General features: G+C 36.9%; 1 protein-coding gene across 1 annotated transcript in view; it reads left to right on the forward strand.

Moving 5' to 3' along the window:
• PRKDC (protein kinase, DNA-activated, catalytic polypeptide) overlaps positions 1 to 10,964 on the forward strand; it is an 86,391-nt gene that overhangs the window by 26,254 nt on the left and 49,173 nt on the right. Inside the window, exons 31-40 of the mRNA XM_019473760.1 lie at positions 281 to 507; positions 1,417 to 1,625; positions 1,771 to 1,903; positions 2,973 to 3,131; positions 3,451 to 3,654; positions 5,788 to 5,973; positions 6,929 to 7,033; positions 8,012 to 8,179; positions 8,484 to 8,611; positions 9,635 to 9,842. Of these exons, the coding sequence (XP_019329305.1) occupies positions 281 to 507; positions 1,417 to 1,625; positions 1,771 to 1,903; positions 2,973 to 3,131; positions 3,451 to 3,654; positions 5,788 to 5,973; positions 6,929 to 7,033; positions 8,012 to 8,179; positions 8,484 to 8,611; positions 9,635 to 9,842 (1,727 nt within the window). The remainder of the gene's footprint in view (positions 1 to 280; positions 508 to 1,416; positions 1,626 to 1,770; positions 1,904 to 2,972; positions 3,132 to 3,450; positions 3,655 to 5,787; positions 5,974 to 6,928; positions 7,034 to 8,011; positions 8,180 to 8,483; positions 8,612 to 9,634; positions 9,843 to 10,964) is intronic.

Genomic DNA, 10,964 nt, shown 5'->3' on the forward strand with positions numbered 1-10,964 from the left:
AATGATTCAAAACTAGAGATTTAAAATTGTCATCCTTTTTATTACACATGCTTAAATCATTATCATTAATAAGGGCTTATAATGATCAATAAGTAGAAAGCTACCCTTCACTGACCAGAATGTTAATATTTGGAACTGGCATATGACTTTCAGAAAATACTGGTGTGACATGTCATCATTTTCTGTTTATCATCTCAGTACGACTGTTTTCTTCTCAACACACAATAATCTGTGTATTGGGAGCTGCTGTATCATTTCAACTTAGTACAATTCTTCTTAGGTGTAAACGAAAGATCCTCATTCTTGGAGGCTGTGCAGTTCTTCCTTGAAACTATTGCTTTGCATGATATCCACGCAGCAGCGCAGTGCTTTGATTGCAGTTCAAAAGGCAGCATGGTCAGTCCACAAGAGAGAGACATGTATAATTACAGCAAGTGTACCATTATAGTCCGAATCATGGAGTTTGTCACCATGATCCTGGAAACATGCCAGCAGGATTTCTGGAAGGTAGGCACTGAAATCTGTAGTGGGTAAAAGATACAAAATTTATAGGTAGTTAAAGATTTGTGTTTTCATTGTGATGTTAGTTTGCTGGAGAATATCAGCTTCAGAGGTGCTTTAATTGAAATTAACGACTAAGCATCGCAAACTGTTGCGGTCTTTGCCTGTAAGTGAAAAGAATTATATTGCACAGTTAATTTTAGTGGTTGATGTAGTTTTGATTACACGAATTAGTATTTCCTGTATATTCCAGTTGTATGTTGACTTTGAGACTCCTGTATATTGATTATGAGATTGTCGTTCTGTATGGAGTACTTGCAATGAGTATTTCCTGCATGACTCCTGATGGCCTTAAATGTGTGGAGGTGATAGCTGCTTAAAAGGCAGAAAGGCAGTTTGTGGCAATTCTTTCTTGAATTCAGCGTCGATATTCAGGTCTCTCCATTTGCCTGACTTTGATGCAATATAAACTGTATTTAACTATATAAAGTATAGTACTTATGAGTCTCTTATGAAATTTACACTGCCAGGTTTAGTTCTGAGACTGTGACTGTCTCTTGTTTTAAGTAAATCTCTAATAATGTGCACAGAGGTGTACATCTGGATTTCAAGGTGATTACAGATGTGTAATCAAGACTGAAACAGGCCTATGTGGACATGAAAGATCTTATGTGCAGTTTGATGAGATAGCATATATCCTATGTATATTTTTATAGACACGTAATTTCTGTGTATTAGCACGATTGAAAGGCAGACATTTCGTAGAGAAAGAGAATGTCCCAGTGAGAACAGTTACTGTTCCATGTTTTGTTTCATTTCAGATATAAGGACTAATGATAAGTTATGAAGAATAAAATAGGGAAATCTAAATGGATTTTTAAATAAAGCTTTTATTTAATGTTTTATTCTTTCTAGCTACTTGAGAAGGAATTGCTTAATGCAAGGCTTATAGAGCTTCTGGTGATGACAGTGTGTGATCCATCACACATAGGCTTTAACACTGCTGATGTGCAAGTCATGAAAAATCTCCCAGATATCTCAGTAAGACTCATGAAAGCTTTGATGAAATCTCCCTATAAGGAATGTTTGAAACTGTGCATAAAAAAAAGAATCACACCGCAGAGGTAAGTAGGGGCTTTCTGGTGAGCATGAATCCAGAACAAATGCCACTCACCATGAGAAATGGGAAGTAAATAACGTTGTGTGCGGTTGCACATGGAGCAGTAACATTACACCAATGTAATGTTACTGCTTCTCTTTTCTCATTAGCATCGAGGAGCTTTGTTCTGTTGACCTGTTTAATTCAGATGCCCGTTTTGATCAAGTTAGGTTTAGTGCTGTCCTTTCTGCCTGCAAGCAACTCCAGAAATCTGGCCTGCTGCATTCTGTTCTTCACAATCAGGTAATTGTTTATCCAGAAAATAATGGTGAATATTTTTCTACAGTAAAGAGCTTTTCCTGTGTAAAAGGCCAATATGAAAACAGAGAACAGATCAGATGAAGAAGTTGTTTAAAATGAGATCAACAGTAAAGAGCTGGTATTGAATAGGATCAGAAATAAATGTTTTACATTTATTCTACAAATCTGAGTAGCACAATACTGAGGTTTGAACGATCTTCATAATTATGTCTGTCTTCCTTCAATTTCCAGGGCCTGGAGGCAACCAGAATGTGCCTAAGACTTCCTTTTAGTGAGCTTCACAAGACTGAAAGCTCAAAAAGTCAGGATTTACTGTCCTATAAAGGAGGCATTTTTCAACAATTTTTAAACGGAGAACATTCGAAGTGATGAGGGAAATTAGAAAGGGAATACACTCTGGCTGATAAGAAGCAATATAGTGGGTCTGAGTTGCAGGAAAACAGGATGGAGAGCAGTTGGGGGGTGGAGGTCTATGCTATATTACTCAAAAGAATTCTTTCTACTAAGTTTCTGGTTGTAGTCCATCTATTTTACTTCGGGCAATTGCATAGCCATGCAACGGCCACAAGGACTGAGAGAATTTGTTTACTGGTGAGCAAGGCTATATTTAGCAAGTAACAAAATATTTAATTTCTGTGGGGTGTTTGCCATATATCCTCTACATCTAAACAAAAGCTAGAGCTGTGATTGTGGCATGGTGATATTCAAGGAGCTGCATGGTTTACCTTTTGTGGCCCACCCGTTCTGACCAAGCCGTTCATTTTATTTCTGTAGTAGTGTTGTTACGTGAAAAAAATCTGGAGGAGGATCAGAATCTTTTGAAGATTTTCAGATGACTGTTAGTTTGTTCTGAACTTCGTACACAACAGCGTTGTCTGGTTAAAAATCTTGTTCCTCAGTTAGAAAGGTGTCTTGTCATGGTATATTTGCATCGCTTTATAAGAAAATGACGAGTTCAAATGTTTTCATTAGCTATACAGCTGGATCGGAAGGCCTTTATGGTTTTTTTTTCAGCTTATATTAATTGTCACTTGTTTGTTTATTTCCATAGGATGAAGGGCATAATTTCTCAGTTGGCTCTAAGCTTCTTTCAGTTGTTTATAAAGGTATTGCACCTGGGGGTGAAAGGATATCTCTTCCATCGTTAGACATCAGCAGTAAGAGATTAGCTGATAGACTCCTGCAGCTAGCCTTTGCTATTGATGACCAGGTAGGATATGGTTCTCCAGTTTTAATACTGAATCATCATTTAATACTCATCATCAATAGTCTTCTACCCATATTTTGCGTAGATGAGGCTGATGTTTTATTCATAATCCTACAGAGGAACTGTAAGGATTCTTTGGTTTAATTGAGTGACAATTGTAGGTAACAAGCATTTCAGTATTCTGTTTGTGCTTTATTTTAGTGCTTTTTGCTAACATAAAAGAGTTTGGGATGGAAGCTTTAAAAAACTCATGCGCTTTTGTAAGACATGAGTGAAACTTAATGTGCTTGAGATAACTGTCTCTATACCTTAATTTTCACAGTGTGAGGAGCTAGTAAGTCTGCTGTTGAACACAGTGGTGTTATCTGTGCCATTATCAGGAGCATCCCAGAAGAACCTGATCAATTTCTCTCATGGACAGTATTTCTACAGCCTGTTCTCAGAAACCATCAATCAACACCTGCTGAAAAACCTGGATGTGATCATAGTCCAGCTTATGGAATCATCTGTCAGCAATCCCCAAATGGTATTAGACTTCTTTAAAAGGACAAAGTCAAATGGGAATGTTAGAAGTAACACTTCTTCTGTTGTTATAGGTAGATGTAACTGAGTGTGTAGTGGGGAGAAAGTGCATTTGGTTCCACTTCGGACAGCACTGCATTGATAGGGTGGGGGGGGGTTTCTGTCATGGCCTTCTGGTGCCTACTGGCCCTACCTTCATGATCTCTGACATAACTTAGGCTGTCTGTCATCTTACCTCAAACTGAGTGGAAAGTGCTTACCTATTACCTATTCTGAAATCTATGAATTTCAGGATTCTTTTGCACAGTGCTTCAGATCAAGAGCGTCCTTCAAAGCAAGTCTGATTGTTCCCATTTACTGTGCTTTGATTTTAATTGTAGAGTGGTCCAAGAGCATGTGGACTGGATTTGTTTTGGATAAAGCTAAACTGAACTCCAACCACTAATGGGCATTTATTCCACAGGACTAGAGTAGAGCTAGGTCAAAGTATTAAAAAGAGAGACAAACACATACACACACAATCCCCTGTGACCTGAAATAAATACAGGGTAGATGTCATGTACTCAGTCTCAGCACCACTTGTTTTGCTCAACAGATTTTCTCCTGTTGGTCCACACTACTTACTAATGTAGAGCTCACCTCAGGTCCATGAAGGAAATGTGTTTTAACTGAGAAGCCTTCTTTCAGTGCTTCCGACAAACAGAAGGGTCAAAAAGAAAGATCAAAAGTCCACTTTCCCTTTTGCTTAAAAAGATGCTCAGGAAAGTAGATCTTCCTTTTAAAAATAACTGGATCTTTTTTTACCCAAGATATTATGCTTAAAGGTGTTGCTTCCAACATTTTAAAACACTGGGAGCGTAATTTTTTATGATACTAGAAATTGTTTAATTTGATTGTAGAGAGATGTATATATGTTTTAAAAGGCTGGTTCTTGTGATGAGTTTGTAGTGTTTCCTATGCAGAGCATGCCACAATAGATTTACTTTTAAAAGTGTCCCTGATAAATGGTAGGCTACTAATTTACACTGGCTACATGTAGCAATAGTGTTAAGTCTTCACTTCATTAATTTAATTAAGGTAAATAGCCAAATTGGGTCAAACAAACACTTTTCTGTTGTCTGCTATTTGCTGTTCTTCTTTGCCTGACTTTTAAAAAAATGTATTTTGGATTACATTTGATAAGATATCTTTTCTTTAGTTTTATGCATTTGTGATGTATGGGAAGAAAAATTAAGGTTTATTTTACTGTACCCATCCAAATCTGGTGAAATCACAAGGTTGATAACATTAATCCAGTTTATTAGGTGGTTGCCAGCTATTCAAGAGGAGAACGCAGAATTCAGGTTTGGAAGTCAGTGACCATTAGTTTTAGTCGGGTCTTTCTTAGACTGTGAAGAAAAGAGATTGAAGCATACTTAGTTCACATCTGGTATGCTGTGGTTTATGTTTCTTTTCAAAATGTATGCAAATGAGTTAGCATATGTACTATTTCTCCTATTTCTCAGCTTCACACTAACTAAAATTTTCAAGTATTGATCTTTAGAGTCATTCTGGATTATCATTTATTTCTCCATATTCACACAAAAGGTATGGGAAGGAATTGCTGCATTGTACTCTGAATGAAACAGGAGTAAATGGGATAGAAGTCTCTTTTTTGAAAAGTGTGTGCTTTTAATTTCCTGCAGAGAGACTTCTCCTGTGTCCTTTTGAGATTTAAGTCTAGCATTGCTATGTGATGCAATAAATTAAACTTAAGTTTGCTGATATGTCAGGGTAGAATTTTCAGATTTCCATAATTAGGCATTTACTTTCCATCAAATACAGTTATATTCAAGGATGTGAGATAGAATTAAGTTCTTCTAATTTTAGATCCTAATCTTACCTTTCCGATGGAGTCGAAGAAGAGAAAGGTGCTTCTAATTTAGGTGCTTTTAGGACAGATAGTAAGTCAGACAGAAAGAGCCTAAGTTGAAGGGATTTTCTTCTTTTTCTTTCAACAAGACACTTTTTAACTTTCAGTCAGGTGTTCTGTTCTCCTGAATCTGTGATGCTCTTTTATGATTGCCCATACCAATGAAGAGATCCTATCATCCTTTCATTTGGGATGCAAGAATCTACTTGTTGCCTTTCCTTCCAGGTTGGTAGCATTTTGAACGGCATGTTAGATCAGAGTTTTAGGGAGCGTACCGTATGCAAGCAGCAAGGAGTGAAACTGGTCACAGCTGTGCTAAGAAACTGGAAGAAACTTGACAGTTGGTGGGCCAAAGGTTCAGCTCCCGAGAGCAAAATGGCAGTCTTGACCCTGCTGGCAAAAGTTCTGCAGGTATGCATTGCTTTATAAAATCCAGGTGACTTTTCTAATTCTGTAGGAATTGTATCTTGTTTTAAAGAAATGCTATTTCATTCTAATGTTTTATGTTTGGAAAAAAAAGAAAAGAAGTTGGAGAATATCAGAATCTTTTTTTATTTGCAAAGTACAAAAGTATTTGGACAGGCAGAAATTACTAGATTTTGCCCTTCTCACTCCCCCCCCCCTTTTTTTTTAACTGCTCTTATGTTTTAGCTGCCTCTTTTCCTTCTGGAGAATTGGTACAAATGCAGAGAGTAACGTTTGAAACTGAGCAGCCTCTGATGACATTCTTTGTCATAGTGGCATCCAGAAAGTCACAATGGAGGAGTTCTACCCATATCAACAGACTGCAGAAAGATCTTTATTTCAAAGACCTTTAATTTCTGTTAATTTGGGGGTTTGGTCTTTTTTTTTTTTTTCTTTCTCTATTTTGAAAACATAATTCATCTACTTATCCTGTTGGGGTTTTTTAGGAACTTGTAAAAGTAGCTGTATGCAAATATACACAAAGATCTGGTATTGAGAATTTTTTTTCTTTTTTATAATTAATTATTTTAAACTTGAATTGTTTTAAAGGTATGTGTTAGGACATAGAATGTGAGCTCTATTGCTGTATTAGCTGACAGTGAAGTGGCCAGTAGGAAATCTGGCTTTGAGAGGGAGCTTAATATTTTTTTGAACTGGAAAAATATCCAACATTATGATTTTGTTTGTATTGTGTAGGACCTTTTAGAATTCTTTTTGATAGTCCTTTTAAAACCAAAATCACTCTGTATGTGCTTTCTGTTGTTTCAGTGTATTTTTTTAAATCAGTGTATTTTTTGAAATAATTCTATAGTTCATGGGGTTTTTATTGTTCATTAATACAATTATCTCTTTGAATAGTTAAAAAAAAAAACTAATTTTTTTGTTTCTTCTGTCGTTCCAGATAGACTCTTCAGTTTCTTTCAATACCAATCATGAAGCATTTACAGCTGTTTTTAATACCTATACCAGCCTACTTACTGATCAGAATTTAGGCTTAAATCTTAAGGTAAATTGCTCGCTTCAGTGGCTTTGCTGGCCTCCCCAAGATTAGAATGTTAGTCGTTTGTTAAATTCCCCATTGTTGGGCTTAAATTTTACCTTAGTTTGCACAGTAACATGGACATCACTTCCATTTTTTATTCTCCTGTTCAACAACCTAAAAATTGTAAATCGTCCTTTTTGTTCTTCAGGCAAAAGGCACTATCGCAGATCTTGTGTTTTGGTTTTAGGTGCTCCTTTTTTTCTTGCCCTACTGAAAGGCATGTAAGTTTTAGGGAAAAAAAAAACTTACTGCAAATAGTTTAGAACTCTGAAGTGTTCATTTGAGAAGTGACAGCTAATCAGGCTTTTAGCAGGGACTGGCATTTCCTACATGTCAAATTACGAACGTCTGCCATGATTTTAATGTCCATGTCTGCAAGTGTGAGACCGGTACTAATGGATTAACTGCTATATGTGGCTTGGTCAGGAGAGGGAGATAAAGTACTGCACGCTGAAAGTGGAAGTTACAAAAAATGCTGGAGGATAACGTTTGGACTAGAAGATTAAAAATTTTCTACTTATGAAACAGTAGACAACTTTGCATAGTTGCTGCTCTGTCAGTCTACCTTTAGCTAGCCAGAGCTTTGTACTTTCCTGCACATTCAAAATAAAGTTTGGGATCTTCCTTTAGCTGCCAGGTGATGCATTAAATCAGTCACTTGTGTGATACTGGATGCTTGCTTAAAAGAACAGTGAGGTCTTATTCACAGCCATGTCAGCCATGAGATATTAATTAGCTTTTAACTCCCACTCAGCGCTGAGCAAACCTTGTTTTCTGAACTAGCACCTGAAAGATGAGCAGCTACATAACGTATCTTTATCAGTACACCGAGCCATTAAATCAGTAAGCACAGCCACTGCTGATTATTTTGTAGTCCTATTCAACTTGCTTCATAGTTAGAGAATTTTTTTTTTAGTGTGAAACTGTATTTCTTTTCTTCAGGGCCAAGCAGTGATAATTCTTCCATTCTTCACTAATTTGACTGGAGAAAAACTTTGTGACCTTAAGAATGCTCTTGATCAACTTGTAGCTTTAAATTTTCCCATGAGGTCAGATGAGTTTCCCAAAGGAACCTTGAAGCACAATAACTATGTAGACTGCACTAAAAAGGTTAGTATTTTTAATGAATGTGTAATTAGAAGCCTAAGTGAACTATGTCTAGAAACAATGTTTCACAGAGTCTGGAATTGAAGAGAGAGACCTTCAGTTCATTTAAGGAAATCAGCTTTTCTGTTTCTGAGTTATATCTTTATCCAGAAGTTTAACTTACAGATACACATTAAATTACGCATATTAAATACACAGTCCTTCTGAGCATCTGCTTCTGATCAGTATTGAAAAATAATTACACAATTAGATGGAATCGATTTGATCCAGTGTGGCTCCTTATTTTATGCATTACTTATTTTTTCAGTTTTTAGATGCATTAGAATTGTCTCAGAGTCCAATGTTGTTGCGGTTGATGACAGAAGTCCTCTGTAGAGACCACAGACATTTAATGGAGGACTTATTTCAAGCCAGCTTCAAAAGAATTTCCAGAAGGTGAGTTTGGTCTATTGGATTTTGCTCTTGTTCTCATTGAATTTTTGCTGAAGCAAATGTGCTACCTCTATTATGTTGTCCTTGTAATAGTGATGATTTACACCATACAGTTTTACATAATAGTTTTAATTCAGATTTTGCTTTTGTCTTCACATTTCAAAAACATTTCTGAAGTGTGAACAAGTGGCACCAGCTTCCAGATAACACTTCCAATGCATGAGCAAATTTTGTAAAGCCTTCTGTTAATTAGCATGTTCTGGCAGAATTCAGTTGAAGACGGTAATTGTGTGTGATACTTTTATTTGCTATCCCTGTGTAACCACACGATCACTTAAGTTGATAGCACTTAAACTGACAGTGAATTACTTTGTTCAACTCCTTTGAAAACACAACAGCACGTTTATTTAATTGAATGTTTCCAGAGTGGTAAATTGTAGACACAAACATGCTCTGTCTACAGAAGAGGTCTTCAGTCTCTTCCAAACCAAACATTCCAATTCATGATGGGCTATTAAGTAGTGACTATTTTGGAGCGTGTAGTTTCCTGGACAAAGTCATTTATCTTACGCCCAAATCCCATTTCTGAAGTTTTAGCTTTTCTAAATTATTCAGAACAACAGTTCATCTAGTAGTGGAACACTTGATAGGCCACAGACGGACCTGATAACAGTGAAGTCTCCTCCTCTTTTTCCTTGTTTGCTCCCATCCTTCACATGTGCCAGATAATTTTTTTTTTTTATGTTGTTCAGTGAAAAGGGACTGAGAAAGCTAATGATTGCTTTTGGATTAAACTAAGAAAGATACATAAACAAGTTTACTATCTGTTGCAGAGTAAGAAGCTGAGATTTTCTTTGGAGAGCTCCACAATAAGTGGTGATTCAACCTGATCTTGCATGTCTTGTAGAATGATAACCCAAGAGGGTATCAACGCAGACAATAAAAATTTTTAAATGTCAGGGGGTTTTGAAACATAAATGGAGTCTGGTAAAAGAGTTTTCATCTTGAGATTTCCATCTTGTTTAGGAGCACCACTGACAAACAAGTGATGCTGTTGGACACCGTTCACAAAATGTTCCAGAGTGAAGACCTTCTTTCAAATACTACCCGTCAGGCGTTTATGGATCGCTCCCTCCTCACTCTCTTGTGGCACTGCAGCTTGGATGCACTGAGAGAATTCTTTGGCAAGATTATAGTACAGGCTATGGATGCACTTAATTCCAGGTTTACAAAGGTTTGAACTACTTTTTTTTAGGATTGGGGAAGGTCTGATAAAGTGCTGGTGTTGGTATGTACATTTTGCTTAACTTTGAGTGAGACACTAATTGAAACCATTTGCTTTCCAGTTTTCTGTATCTTGAAGCAGAAGTTTATGCCAATTACACGGTTTGGTTATTAGTGAGAAACCTTTCTTTATTCCCCAACACACTGTTGCTTTGAAGTTAATGTATGTTTGCATATCTGCTGTGTATAAAAATTGAAGTTGGAATGTTATCTATATATATCTACAGGGGTCTGAATTTCTGTCAAAAGCAGAAACCCGTTCTAACTTTGAAATATGAAAGCTGTATAAAATTGTAGCCTGTTACTACATTGTAAGAGAGAGGTATTCAGCCTCCATAATGAAAGCTCTTAAATTAGCTGCCTTACTTCTAGAGAAAGAAACACATCTTCTAATTATTGCAAAGATCCTTCAGCAAGGGATTAGGAGCACAGATCTTCCTTTCTCTATTTACAGCCTATCCTCCAGTTTAGAGTATAGTTACGTGCAATGATTTTGTTGTCAGTGGAGGTCTCTGCTCTTGCCATAGTTCTTCACCCCCACAGTTTTGCTGATGCAGCTGTTTAAAGGCAGCAGGACAAACGAGATGCTGAAATGATTCAAATTTATTAATAGTTATTAAAAACAAAATGCTAAAACCAAGACTTATGTAGAGTCACCCCCACCATGTTTCTGTTGCTGTAAACGTTGGCACCAAAGTGAGGTGCATAAAGAAACTCATAAATAATACCCAGTATGGTGACATGTATGTATATTTTGCTTACAGGTGTCATGAGTCTGAGCCATTACTTGGTACTCATTTTACTCCAATATCACTATAATGATTTAGGACAATTGTATTTAAGACAGTTCACCTGATAAAGAGCAGGTCATAGAATCATAGAATAGTTTGGGTTGGAAGGGACCTCTAAAGGTCATCTAGTCCAAACCCCTGCCATGGGCAGGGACACCTTCAGCTAGATCAGGTTGCTCAGAGCCCCGTCCAACCTGACCTGGAATGTTTCCAGGGATGCACCTCTCTGGGCAACCTGTGCCAGTGTTTCACCACCCTCAGCTTAAAAAATTTCTTCCTTA

This window comes from Aptenodytes forsteri, unplaced genomic scaffold, assembly GCF_000699145.1.
Source record: "Aptenodytes forsteri isolate BGI_AS27 unplaced genomic scaffold, ASM69914v1 Scaffold23, whole genome shotgun sequence".
Taxonomy (NCBI): Eukaryota; Metazoa; Chordata; class Aves; order Sphenisciformes; family Spheniscidae; genus Aptenodytes; species Aptenodytes forsteri.